Source organism: Elephantulus edwardii, unplaced genomic scaffold (assembly GCF_000299155.1).
Source record: "Elephantulus edwardii isolate Elephantulus edwardi_28Jun2011 unplaced genomic scaffold, EleEdw1.0 scaffold00069, whole genome shotgun sequence".
Classification (NCBI taxonomy): Eukaryota; Metazoa; Chordata; class Mammalia; order Macroscelidea; family Macroscelididae; genus Elephantulus; species Elephantulus edwardii.
The window spans coordinates 11,326,246-11,341,028 of NW_006399819.1; the positions used below are offsets into that span (position 1 = coordinate 11,326,246).

The window sequence follows — 14,783 nt, forward strand, 5'->3', positions numbered from 1 at the left end:
TTTAGCAACAGGATGGAGCTGTTGCCCAAAGGCTTGCACCTTTGCTGGGCCCAGGGCACAGGAGGTGCCACTCAGTTCACCAGGAGAATGGGCCTGGTCAAAACTGAGGGTGCAGAGTTGCTGTTTCAGTAGGCATAGAAAGGGAAGTTGAAGCCCAAAAGCAAAGGGGTCCCCAGTCAATCCATAGGACATGGCCACTGGCGGGATTGTCTCAGATGAAGATTATTTTCAGTCTGTGAAAAATAATTGTTCTCTAGGTTTTAGATTTGCTTGGGGCCCTTTGTTGCCCTCCATTCTCTCCCACTTAAAATGGAAATGGTAACATTATTCTGTTCTACTCCTTAGCCGGAAACGAAAACTGTGTTTCATAGATGAACAGTTTTGCCTCAAAAAATATGTCCCTAGTCTCAATCCTATTTGATTTTGAGAATTCAGAAGATGAAATTTTGGAGTTGGAGATACTTTTGGGATGATGTGATGGGGTTAATGTGTTATATGCGGCAAAAGCTCGTAGATACATTGCACTGGGAAATCTCCATTTAGGGATCTCTCCAGATTATTGGGGAGTAATGGTGTCAGTTTGATGACTAAGGTGCATCTGATTCAGGCCATAGTCTTTTCAATTACTTGGTATGCATCTGAGAGCTGGACATGAATAAGGAAGACAGGAAAAGAATTGACACCTTTGAGCTGTGGTGTTGGAGATGAGCACTGAACATCTATCTCATGGACAACAAGAAAACAAACTGATATGTCTTAGAAAGGGTGCAAAAAAAAAAAAAAAGAAAGAAAGGGTGCAGCTGGAATGCTCTTTGAAGGCAGGAAAGATGAGGCTTCACCTCACAGACTTTGGGCATGTTGCTAGGAGGGGCTATTCCTTGGAGAGAGGCATGATGCTGGGAAGGGTGGAGGGTCAGCAAAGGAGACGTAGACCCTCAACCAGGTGGATTGACACGGTAACTGCAGCAATGGGCTCTTCTATGTCAGGAAGTGTTGGGAGGGCACAAGATAGAGCGGGATAGGGTTGCTGAGTCGTATTCGACGGCATGTAACAACAATGTGGCAACGGTGTGTAGAATATGAAAGAGTGGAATGTTAAGGGGTGTGTTGTGTCCCCCAAAGTAATGTGTTTAAAATTCCAAAATCTGTGGCTACAATTATAATTTTACTTGGGAATGAGCTAATTTTGTAAAAATGAGACAGGGTTAGTGTAAATCCAGTCTTTTGATATATAAAGAGTTAAAAGAGTAAGCAGAGAGTCACAAGAATCTTTCACTAGAATCAATAAGAGGAATCCTCCAGAGCTGGCACCTTAAATTGTGACATCCAGACTCTTAAATTGAGAAATTTCTATTTGTTAAAACCATCCACTTTTATTTCTATAGAAGTGCACTAGGTAACTTTAAAATGCTGGTTTTTAAATTGGCTTAATAACTCTGAAGAAACACATGGCATCAAGATAGGAGGGAGACTCGTCTGTGCTTGATGAAAGTGAGGAGGACTTGAACAATTGCTGCAGAAGAACAGTATATTCTTCAGTATGGATTGTATCAACATCAAGAAGACAAACATCCTCAGCACTGGGTCAATAGGCAACATCATGACAGATGGAGAAAAGGATGAAATTCAGTGACTTCATCTTACTTGGATCCACCATCAACAGCCTTGGCGCCAGCAGTGAATGAATTAAGATGAATGCATTGAGAAAGTCTTTGTCCGGGATCTCTCCAAATATTGAGCAGTGATGTCAGTTTGAAGACTAAGGTGCACCTGATTCAGGCCATGATCTTTTCTTTCACTTGCTAAGTGTCTGAGAGCTGGACAATGAATAAGGATGACAAAAGATAAACTGATTCTTTTGAGTTGTGTTGGAAAAGAGTTTTGACACTTTTGGACTGCCAGAAGTCTTGAAGGAAGAGCCACAATGTTCCTTAGGGGCAAGCACAGTAAAGCTTCATTTAACATACTTTGGACATGTTACTAGAAGGGGCTAATATTTGAAGACGGACATTAGGAAAAGTGAAGGGTCAGTGAAAGAGGAAGACCCACAAAGAGGATGACACAGTGACTGCAGCAGTGCGGTTAAGTATGTCAGATGACGAGGATGGCACAGTATAGGAGAGTTAAGATCTGTTGTTCATAGGGTCAGTACACGTCATAGTCAACTGAACGACACATAACTCCTTACACTCCCCATAGAGTATATGACAGCTGGGGAGAGTTTTCAAATCCTTTATTTTAACAGCTGCATAGTTTGACGACTGAGTGAGCTGTAAGAACATGACCCTTTTTTGTAATTGTAGTCCATGAAACAAACTTTTTCTTTAGCAAACATTCGTATCTGTTTATAGATAATTTATCTACTAGAGAAAAAACCATGTAAATTACTGGATGTCTTGGTACACTGAACAGTTCCCTGTAATAACTCAAAATTGCTTTATAGCCAAAATTAAGATTATATGGACAAATAATAAACCTATTAGTCCATTTGCCTCAATTTCTTTCTGCAGTAAGATTCAAATGCTTTTCAGAGTGAAGTGAATTAGAAATAAATAGGAAAAAAGTTATCCTGTCTTCAGTTTACTTTATTTATACATAACCCATTTCAAGAATAAAGACTTTAAAAATACAGTTTTGTCTCAGAAATGGTTTCTTTTCTACACAACCATTGAAGAAAAAAAATCATGCAAACTGAGTCAGTGGCCTTTTATTTAGCGGAATATACAATTACTCCATTAGTATAATATGTTCTGATTTAGCAACTGATAACACAAAAGAAAGCTCAAACTTCATGGGATTGATGCAAGGAAACAGTTTTACTTATGGGTTTGAGTAGGTCTGCCATAATTTGGAAAGGATTCTCACACAAATACAACACTGTAGTCAGCTAAAGACCACATATTCGCATGCCCTCACATTAGTTTTGTAATTACCATATGTTTTTGTTTGGCAATGATAAGTAAACAAAAGCTATAAAAGATAATAAACTTATCCTTTAAATATGAAAGTTGAAATTTGTCCAATAAATAGGATTCCTCTTACTTTCAATTTTTTTAGGACATTTGTATTTATAATTATTGAAATGCACCACATTATATAGAAGATAGCAGGTTACCCAATTTTTGCTATTTGTTCTCTTCCTCATGTGACAATGCTTCAAGTAACAAGTTTCTTAAAGAGAGTGGAGAAATACTGTGATTTGGGTTTTGCTATTGCAAAAGTGATAAAATTTTACACAGTCCCTTTATAAAAATGTACTTGCTTAATGCAACTATGGAGCATACTCAAATCTTGTGTGTCCACAAATAACTGAGAGCTGAGGAAACAGATGCAACCAGCCACCAAAAGACTACCCCTCATTAAGAAACTCGGGTAACAACACATAAATCCTGTGGCGAGGAAGGGAGATGTGACAGAGTTTGTGGGGCAAACTGATGACAATAGAACCAGATCAGGCTCCAGTAAGTCCTTGGGACACAACTGGTGAGGTTGGCACTGCACTGCTGTTCACATGCTACTGAGCTCTGAAGGCAAATGTTAGGATAGAAAAACAGCGTGCTGTTAATACAGACAACTGTCTAAATGCAGAAGAAAACATCTGACAGTACCAAATACACCATGCATGATTTTCCAGATACTTCTCAGGTCAGGCTGGGAAACAGTGATGTTAAGATTTGAGAAGACGCAAAAGGTTTAAGTTGAGACATACTGAATTAAGAGATCAACCTTTAATATTCTGTCTCCGTTCTTTTTAACATACACACTCATGTATTTTTGCCTTCAGAGAATAGACTCAATGGCTGTGCAAACTTGAAGAAAAACATCCTCAGGTGTTCCTTCTGCATTTATCTATAAAATAAAAGAAAGAAAGTTACTTTAAAAACAAAGTCACCAGAGTTCAATAATAGAGTAAGTAACCAAAAAAAAAAAAAGACAGACTGAAAATAGCATCATACTGCATAGCAGCTTGGGTTGGTTCCTGTATAAAACCTATAGTTTACACACATTTTTACATAGACGTTCAGTTGTATAATAAAAATATCCATACATTTTGACTAAAAAATACTTTCAACATCAATGCCTATTTCAATGGAAAGAGAGTTTATAGCAGTTACTTTGCTTCTCGGTGTCATTTTCTTCACAAGCATTGTATCCATAGCTATGTTGTTGTGGGCCTTGTACTCCTTGCCGCACCTCCAGGGAGTTTTCATAGGGTATGAAATGTACTGGAGATTGTTCATTATAGCCACAAGGGTAGCTGTTGAATATGGATCAGCTATCTTAGGGTTAACTGCAATTCCTTACCACTTGGTCACCAGAACTGCAATAGCCATAGTTCCTGTTATCTCCAGAAGGTACACCTGAACCCAGATCAACACACCTAATCCTACCAGAGGTAGAGGGTATTGCCCAGATAATTTCTGTACATATTTAGAGGCAGTTTCTCCCAAAGTGCTACAAGGTCAGTGAAATCCAAATACTATGCTTTGGGAAAACATTTGTCTTAATAGATGTTCCCAAATAAGATTATTTGTAAGAAAGGGAAAAAAACTGGGTACTTATTTGCACACTTTCAAAACATTAAAGACCCTAAAAAGTTACACAGAAAAAAAGTATTTTAAAAAAAGATACCTTGTTCAGATAAGTTACTGAAAATGAGATTTTCAATTTTCTCAGTGTTTGCAGTGGGTAAGAATAGAGCTGGAGCTGGGGTGAGGGAAGCAAGCATTCTGGGATGTCCATTTGCATGTGAGCTGAGGGGTGGTGTTTGATTAAAGATTTAAATGTTGATACACCAAGCAAAGTTGACTGGGGGGATGAAGACACTACCCTTTCTTTCAACATTTCCTAACTCATAAATGTGCTGACCACTGACCATTTTCCCCATCACATCTACAAAAGGTAGAGCCCTGGTGAACCACCTAAAGCCATGGAAGGTGGGTAGCTTATAGGAACACAGCTGTCCAGAACTAATTTCTGTGGGTTCTCACTTGACCGTTTTGAGCTGGACTTGGAAATCTCCAAATCTACATTCTCTCCAGAGAATTTTGATGGATAGAGAATGGATAGAGAAGCTGTGGTATATTCACACAATGGAATACTATGCTGCATTGAAAAAGAAGGAACTCATGCAATATTCAAAATGGGTGACCCTGGAAGACATTATGCCGAGTGAAATAGCTCAGTCACAAAAGGACAAATACTGCATAGCTCAGTCACAAAAGGACAAATACTGCATAGTAGACTCTTACAGAACGGGACTGACATCAGGGTTGGGGTGAGACAGAAAAATTGGATAAATTATGTATACTGCATTGAAACAGATGCGGGAGAGAACAGTTTAAAAGTGATATATGATTGGGGGTATTATGGTTAAGACAAAGAGTCCAGAATGAAGATTGCATAGTGGAGTGTACCCGGGGAGGTGGGTGAGGATTGTATACCAATGAGGGAATTTTACTTTTCAAAGGGAAGAGTGAACTGGGGGGAGTGGGGGAGGGGTGGACAGGGAGAGAAATGCAACAATGAATGAATGGAAATCCAAAATCTCTGTAAATGTTCATTAAAATTAATAAAGTATTTTTTTAAAAAAGAAAAACACTACATGGTTTCAACTATTACCTCCTCCTCTGAATCTCCTTTGTGCAAACTAGTTTCAGTTTCAAAACCCACAGATTTTCATTGATCCGTATTAAATGTTTCAGAGAAGGAAACAATGTTCATGGAAACAATTTTGTGATTCCAAAATGGGAAAAGAAATGTTCATCATCATTGTTGTGTGCCATGGAGTTGGAACCGACCCATAGCTGACCCTCCCATGTTTTCAGAGTTAGCAAACTGCATGGGGAGGAGATTGTCCATCCTCCTGTGGAGCAGCGGGTAGGTTCAAAGGCATGTACCTTTGGGACTGCAGGGCAGCTTCTTACCACTAGGACAACAGAGCTCTGTCATCAACATTGTTGTTGACTGTCTTCAAGTCGAGCTTGACTCACAGCGACCCTATGAACAAAAGACCTGAAGCCTTTCTGGAATGTCATTTCTCCAAGTTCATAGAGTTTCCGGAAGCATGTGGTTTAGGAAGTGGATGCCACTCCTGCTTCTAAACCTGTCTTAAACTGGGAGCTCCACCAAACACTATCCACCATGGGCAACCGTTATGGCATCTAAGCCCCCAAGGGCACAAGGTTCAGAATCACAGCAACCCCAGATAACCTCAGTAAGCTAATTGACAGAATAGTGCCGTACAACATAGAAGAATATTCCTCCAAAATATAATAAATGAGGCCTGAGGGCTCTCCAGGATATCTTGTTGACATTAAACAAGAGGTTTAAATTAAAAAACCCTAGACATTCCACCTGACCCTCAACCAATGCAAGCGCGCCCATCTTACAGATTCCTGCTGAGTCACCTAGCCACCATTATCAGCAGTAAATAGATTAAAAAACAAAAATTGTGGATTGGTTGTCGTTCTGTATTATGTCCCCTCCCAAAATATAGGTTGTAATCTAAACTTTATAACCTGTAGGCAGTATTTGTGTAGGGCATATTTTACATCAATTCCTTTTGAGATATAAAATTGCAGATAAAACCAACAACCTAGTGACACTGAGGGAAAGGTACATGATTGCTAAGGACTTTCTCTGAGACAGAGAAATGTTGCCTACAGTTTCTGCCCTGAACTTGGCTTTCTAACTTCTAGACTGCTACCTACTTGTGGTATTTCTGTTACATCACCATTGGATAATTAAGGCAGTTGCATAGTGGAATATTATAACAGTTGGAGGAAAGCCCTAAAACAACACTCAGCAGAATAGATTCTTTTCACAAAAGTTAAAGGAAAGCAACAAGTCTGAAAGAATGTATATACAGTGTGGTTCCTTTATATAAAGTTCAAAACCCTTACACACAGACAGTAAACCCATGGAGTTGAAGGGATATGATTATCACAGAAGAGGTTCTTTTTTACAGAAGAAGGAAAATGTGATGGGATAGGTGTGAAGAGCTTTGGGATTAGTTTGCTTCTTGACCAGCACTGATTACACAGAACTTTATGATATAATGCTTCAACCTGGATATGAACTCCATAGGGAGTTGCCACTACTACTAACCCAAAGGCTGTACTTCTATGGTAGTTCGAATCTACCAGCCAATCCACATGAAAAGATGGGCAGTCTCCTTCAGTGTGACTGAGCCTCAGAAACCCAATGGAAGGTCAGCTAGGAGTAAGTTATGACTTGATGGCAACGAGACCTTGGAGGACATGACTAGCTTTGTGCGCTCCTGTGTGTGTAATTTGTCTCACATTAAATGAAAGAGAAAAACATCTGCAGCTTGAACTTCTTTGAGGAACACTGGCTTTTTTGATCATCTGCAACCTTCCTGAAATGGTTGAGGGTCAACCAATTCTTTCTGATGCAGCCACTCTCTGTATGTTCTCCTTCCATCTTCTTTTGATGCTTCCTGCATCACACAATTCTCATAGCGACCCTATGTGCAACAGCTCTGAACCCTGCTCCATACTAGCCAATTCCATTGTCTTTGACACACCTATCCCAATTAATCTAGTCACTGAGTCAATCTATCTCATCCAGGGTCTTCCTCTCTTGTATTTTCCCTCCACCCTTCCAAGTATAATGTCCTTCTCTAAGGACTGGCCGCTCCCTGCAACATGCCCAAAGTAAGTCAGAAGGAGCTTCAAAAGCCCTGCCTTCCATGAAACACCCTGGTTTCACACTCTTCAGGACAGACTTGTTTGTTCTCTTGGTATATTCAGTGGTATCTTTAATACTTTTCTTCAGTACCACAGCTCAAAGGCATCAACTCTCTATCATCCCTAGTCCAGCTTTATGACGCATAGCAAGTAATTACAAAGATCATGGCCTGGATCAGGAGCACCTTAGTCTCAAGACTGACATCATTCCTCTTTAGTAATCTGGAGAGGTCCCTGACAGCAGATTTCCTAAATGCAATGTGTCCTTTGCTTTACTGGCTCCTGGTGCCAAGAGTATTTATTGTGGAGCCAAGCAAGTGGAAGCTCTTAACAGACTCAGTCTCTTCACCATCTTATCATGATGTTGCCAATTGGCCCAGTGGTGAGAATCTCTGTTTTCTTGATGTTGAACGTCAATATATATTGAAGGCTGCAGTCCTTGATTTCTGCAGCAAATGTCTCAGGTTCTCTTCAGTTTGGGCAAGCAAGGTTGTGTCACCTGCATAATGCTGGTTGTTGATGAGTCTTCTGCCAGTCCTGATGTCACATTCCTCCTCATAGGTTCCACCCTCCCAGATGATCTGCTCCAGATTGAAAAGGTATGGAGATAGTATGCATGCCTGGTGTACACCTTTCCTGATTTTGACCATGCAGTGTTTCCTTGCTCTGTTCTGACGACGACCTCCAGGTCCAAGTATAGGTTTCCCATAAGCACGATCAAGTATTCTGGGTTTCCTCTTCTTCTCAGAATTATCCCCAGTTTGTTTTGATCCACACAATCAAATGTCTTTGCATAGTCACTGAAACACAGACATTCCTCTGGTACTCTCTGCTTTCAGCTAGGATCCATCTAAATTGCTACAGTGTCTCCAATGCCACAGCCTTCAAAATCCAGACTGCATTTCTGACAGTTCTCTGTTGATGTGCTATTCCAGTCATTTTTGGATCAGTTTCAGCAGGATCTTGTTTGCATGTGATATTAATGATACTTTTCCATAAATTCCCCACACTGTCGGGTCACTTTTTTTTTGGAATGGGAATAAATACGTATTTCTTACAGTTGGCCAGGTGGTTGTCCTCCAGATTTCTTGGCACAACCTGGTGAGTGCAATTATGTCAATTGGTTTGCCATCAATTCCTGGGGCCTTGTTTTTTAACAGTTTCTTCAGAGCAGCTTGAGCTTCCTCTTTGATTACCATTGCCTTTTGATCATATATTGTTCCATTAAATTCTTCTGTGTCAGCCAGTTCTTTTTGTAATAACTCTTTGTACTGATGTTTCCTGGGTCATTCAACATTCTGCCCACAGCATCCTTAAGTATGGCAACTTGAGGCTTGAATTTCTTCTTCAATTCCTCAGCTTAAGAAATGCTGGGCAAGTTTGTCCCTTTTAATTTTCCAACTTCAGCTCTTTGCACATTTCATTATAATACTTTCCTTTGTCTTCCCAAGCTGCCCTTTGAAATCTTCTGTTCAGCTCCTTAGCAACTTGATTTCTTCCCTTTGCTTTGGCCTTTCAGCATTCTAGTGCAATATCAGAGTCTCTTCTGAAATCCAGCTTGGTCTTTTTTTCTTCTTCTGTCTTTGTAATGTTCGTTTACATTCTTCTTGGATGATATTCTTGATATCCTCCTACAATCTGGCCTCCACTTATTAGAACTCAAGGCATCAAACCTGTTCCTGAGATGGTCTTTAGATGCAGGAAGGATAGATTCAAGGTCATCCTTTGGTTCTCGTGGATTTTATTTTCTTTAGCTTCAGTTTGAACTTGCAAATGAGTCATGAATGATTGGATCCATAATCAGCACCTGCCTAATTTTCACAGTTGACATTGAGCTTCGCCAACGATTTTTTCCCACACATATAATCAATCTAATTTCTGCAAATACCTTTTATAAGACAAGCTATAGTGTGATACAATTATAAATCAAAGAAGTACCCAACATTTCAGATTCAGAAATTAAAACTCACTGCCATCAGTTAAGAATCAACTCATAGCTGACCTTCCAGCAAGTTTTCAGAGTCTTTAAAGCACATGGGAGGAGACTGCCCATCTTTCTCCCAAAGAACTGCTGATGGATCCCACCGGCCTAAGGGTACCACCTCTGGGACCGCAGTCCAATTCCTTATGGATTTCATCACTAGAACTCCCTTTAGATGTGGAAGAGTTTTGTACATAATAGCATGTCCCACTGCACATCCTTATAGTTTAAAAGGATAGATGAAAATGCTAACTTTATATGAATATATACATTTCCAAAAATAGGGCTAGACCAGTAACTATATAAAAAAAGAAAAAACACAAAGATCTAACCCCTTCAAAAGACAGCACACCCTAATAACATTGTTAGAATTTTTTTTAAATTTTCAAGGAACAAAAATGCTCACCATTTTCAAGGTTTCCAAGAATTCATAAAAAGAAGTGAAGCTGCACAACACTTTTACAAGATGAGCAAGGCCCTGAGTCCATAAATAACAACACAGGAAAACTAGAGGCTCATCTCACTTTTGAAAATAGATACAAAATCCCTATAGGATATATTAGCAAAAAGGCTGCAGTGGACAGGCCCTCTGCTCCAAGACCCTCCACAGAGAAGCCATGCCCATACTGCATGGAATGATGAGGCATCTGGATGTGGCCTGGGTGAAGACAGGTGGGGAAGCATCATTTAGAAATCTAGACTTCCTCCCTGCTGGGAAAGGCTATGAGTTTTGACCCTGCTTCATGACCTTGGGGATGAATTTTGCTTGAAATTTTTGGTGAAAAATACAATATAGGGCTCAGCAGCTTGACATCTTGGCAGTGTGCAGCTGGTAGCACAGTATGCCAAGCTCTGTTTACAGCCCATCTGCTTGACTTTGTTCACTATGGCCAATTTCATGGTCCCAGACAGAGCCAATAAGAATTGAGTCAGGATCTTGGCTTGTTTCTGTGAAAGGGGATTAACTCTTGGAACTCATTGACTCCCTGTAGAAGGGATGGCAGCCTTGGATTCATGGATGGCTAAACGGGTGAGACTTGGTGACCGTGGGCTCCTGTTCAAAGGCAATACAAATGCCAGAGGGTTCACAGTGGCCTCTAGGGGAGCATGTTGTTGTTGTTGTTAAGTGCTGTCGAGTCGCAGGTGACTCATAACGACCCTATGAAGGAGAGTCCTTGACACTTGGGTGCCTTTCATCCTCTCTCCAAGTTCATAGGGTTTCCGGAGGCAAGCTATTATGGAAGTGGACGCCACTCCTCCTTCAAGGAGCATAGCCTTGGAAATATTCTGTGTGCCAGCCTCATGGTCCCAGGCCCCCCTTGGAGTGAAATGATTTAAATAGTGTGATGCTGTCTGAGTTTGTTGCAAAGTAGGCCATCCAGAAGCCAGTAATTCATTAATTCCATAGTCCTGTTCATTTTTCATCGAGGTATTGATTTCTTATAAGCACAACTGAATGTTCTGGGATTCCCATTCGTCTCAATATTATCCATCATTTGTTATGATCCTCACAATCAAATGCCTTTGCATAGTCAATAAAACAAAAACAGACATTCTTCCGTTTTTTCTTTGCTTTCAGCAAGATTCATCAGACATCCACAATTATATCCCTGGTGGCACAGCCTTTAACATATCCCACTTGATCTTCCGGAATTTCCCTGTCAATGTACTATTCTAGCTGTTTTTGGATGATCTTCAGCAATATTTTGTTTACACGTGATGCTAATGATATTGTTTGATAATTTCCACATTCTGTTTGGTCACCACAAATATGGATCTTTTTCAGTCAACCAGCCAGGCAACTGTCCTTTAAATTTCCTGGCATAGACTAGTGAGCACTTCCAGGGCTGCAACTGTTAGTTAAAATATGTCAGTTGATTTTCCATCAATTCCTGGAGCCTTATTTTTGCCTGTGCCTTCAGTACATCTTGAATGTTATCTTTCGTTACCATTGGCTCTTGTTCATATGGTACTTCCTCAAATTTTTCGGTGTCAACTTTTTTTGGGGGGGACAGTGATTCTGTGTATTCCTTTCATCTTCACCCCCCAAACACACCCATGTACTATCAAATCAGATCCGACTGGCACAGGAGGAGATTGCCACTCCTTCTCCAGCAGAGCATCTGGTGGATTTGAACCACGCACCTTCAGGATTGCAGTGAAACTTCTTGCCACTAGGCCATCAGAGCTCCCTTTCCTTCCATCTTCTTTTGATGCTTCCTGGATCATTCAAGATTTCTCAGAACACTTAATTGTTCTCATGAAAAATCTATACTTAGATTAAGAAGCTGTTGTCTGAATGGAGCAAGGAAACACTGTATGATTTAAAATCAAGAAGGGTGTGCATTGAAGGTGTATAGTTTCTCCATACCTATTCAATATGTATGCTGAACAAATAATTAGTGAAGCTGGACTTTGTCAAGAGGAATGTGGAATCAGGATTGGAGGAAGACTCATCAATAACCTGTGATATGCTTGTGACACAATATTGCTTGTTGAAAGTGAGGAGAGCTTGAAACATTTTCTAAAGCACATCAAGGACTACAGCTCTCACTAGGGATTACATCTAAAAAACAAAGATCTTCAAGAAACATCAAGAAAACAAAGATCCTCACCACAAAGCCAACAGTCAATATCATGATAGACAGAGAAAGGAAGTTGTCAATGATTTCATCTTGCTTGATCTACAGTCAGTACCCTTTGTACCAGCAGTACCCTGGGAAGCAGCAGTTAGGAAATCAGGAGACATACTGCATTGGGAAAGTCCATTGTCAGGAGCCCCTTCAAATATGAAAGAGCAATGATGTCACCTTGAAGACTAAGGTGTATCTGATTCAGGCAACGACCTTCTCAATTGCCTGCTATGTATCAGAGAGCTGGACAATGAATAAGAATGACAGAAGAAAAATTTATGCTTCTGAGTTGTGGTGGTGAAGAAGAATATGGAATATCCCATGGACTGGCAAAAGAATGAACTCTTCAAGAAAGTATATATAAATATTCAAAGTGCTTCTTAGAAAAAAAGACAATGAAAGCTTTATCTCTCATACCTTAGACATGTTGTTAGGCAAAGTTATTTCTTGGGAAAGGACATCATGCTTGGACAGGTGAAGTGTCAGTGAAGGAGAGGAAGACCCATAATGAGACAGACTGACACAATGAATGCAGCAATAGGTCCAAGTGTGCCAGAGGTGATGAGCACGGCACAAGATAGGGTAGGTTTCAGGTCTGTTGTTCATAGGTTGGCCATGAGTCACAGGATGGTAACTCGATGGCACCTAACAACATTCATTTTTTTCCCCTCTGCATCTCTTTAAAATTTTATTTCTTTTCATTTGCTCTGACTCAGTCTTATTTCAGAACTTTCTTTTTTAACATTTTTTAATGGAAGAATTGTTGTTATGTGCTGTTGAGTCGCCTTTAGGGGAAGAGGGAACATTTTCTGGCAGTTCGGGTGAAGGTTTACCAAACAAACTAGTTTTCCATCTCACAATGCATGCATGATTTGTTTTGCCACACTGTTTGTAAACTTCCTATTTTTAACATTGTTGGGATAGAATTCAGAAATCATAAGGTTCACTCATTGAAAGTGTATGATTCAATAGTTTTAGTATATCAGTAAAATTACACAACCAGCACCCACCAAAAGCCAAGTTTAGAATCTTTTTTCCAATCTTGAAAAAAAAAAAACAACACCACCCCTGTATCCATTAGCATTTACTCTTCATATCCTCTGCTACTCCTTCACTCTGAGAAGCTATTATTCTACTTGTTTGCTTCTATAAATTTGCCTATTCTGGGCATTTTATATCAATTGATTTATAAAATATGTGGAGTATGTGTGTGATTGCCTTCGTTCACCCAGTATAATGTTTTCAATATTCTTCTATGGTGTAGCTGGCATGAGGACGTTATTATTTTGGGTTAGCAGCACAGCAAGCTCTGGTCTAGAGCTTCTATCATTCTTTTTCATTACCAGATACTGGAAATACAAATGGCATGGTGAGGCTTGTGCTGAGCTGATGAAGATTACCAAGAGGCTAAAGGGTAAAAGGTCATTCTGTAGCTAACACTCTTCCCTTGAATTTTTTCATTAAAAAGGTGAACCAAACATCTCTATTTGTCTCACCTAAATTTGAAAGGCTTGTTGGAATATCTTGCTCTCCTCATATCCTTCATGAAGAATCTAACACTGCTTGTACCCCTGTTGAATAGTCATTGGGATTGCAGTGTAATCAAGTTCATCAATGGGTTACATAAAAGGTATGTGGCCTGACTCAAAACATCATAGCTGGATCTGTCTTTCCTTTCGCAGGAGTTGGAGGTATTACATAGGAATCTGGACTGACAACACAGCTTAGGATGAGAGTTTCAGAAATGACCAGTTAGGGGAGGAAAAACAGAGCACAAATGTAATAAACTTGACAGAGATGTGAGACTTTGACTTATCCTTGCAGTTGCCTCTTTTTCTTCCTCCTGAAGCTCTGTTGAGTTCACCTTGGGCTGCTCTGTGGCTTCTACGTTTAGAATGTTGTTGTTGTTGTTGTGACATTGAAGAAATTTTTTCCTTTTGAATGAATAAGAGGTTCTGGTGGTGTAATCCACAGTATGTGTCATGGCTCATCAAAAGTTTGTGCACCTTCTAACATTTTTTAAATTTCTTTCCTTTTTCATTTTAAAAAAAATTTTTTTAAATAATCTTAATGAACATTTCCAGAGATTTTGGATTTCCATTCATTCATTGCTGCACTTCTCTCCCCGCCCAGCCCTCCCCCTATTCATATCGTTTTTTGCTTGTCTCTTTATCACTGATATGTTGACATTTTCTAATTCTTTCATCCCCTTCTTTTACCCACCAAACTCTGCCATCCTAGTTTTATATTTTACATTTAGGTCTTTGATTTAACTTCAGTTTGTTTCCATATCTCATATAAGGTATGGGTGTTGTTTCACTATTCTGCAAATGCACATCCAGTTTTCTAGCACCATTTGTTAAAGAGACCCTCTTAGTTGAATTTCAGTCTTTGATCAAAGATCAACTGTTCACCATCAACAAATGAATGGATAGAGAAGCTGTGCTATATTCACAC

The 14,783-nt window shown here is 39.8% G+C and overlaps 1 protein-coding gene across 1 annotated transcript in view; it reads right to left on the reverse strand.

The window, feature by feature from the left end:
• Positions 1 to 3,780: 3,780 nt before the first annotated feature.
• Positions 3,781 to 14,783, reverse strand: part of AK5 (adenylate kinase 5) — a 531,421-nt gene continuing 520,418 nt past the window's right edge. The window contains exon 14 of the mRNA XM_006888596.1: positions 3,781 to 3,849. Within this exon, the coding sequence (XP_006888658.1) occupies positions 3,781 to 3,849 (69 nt within the window). The remainder of the gene's footprint in view (positions 3,850 to 14,783) is intronic.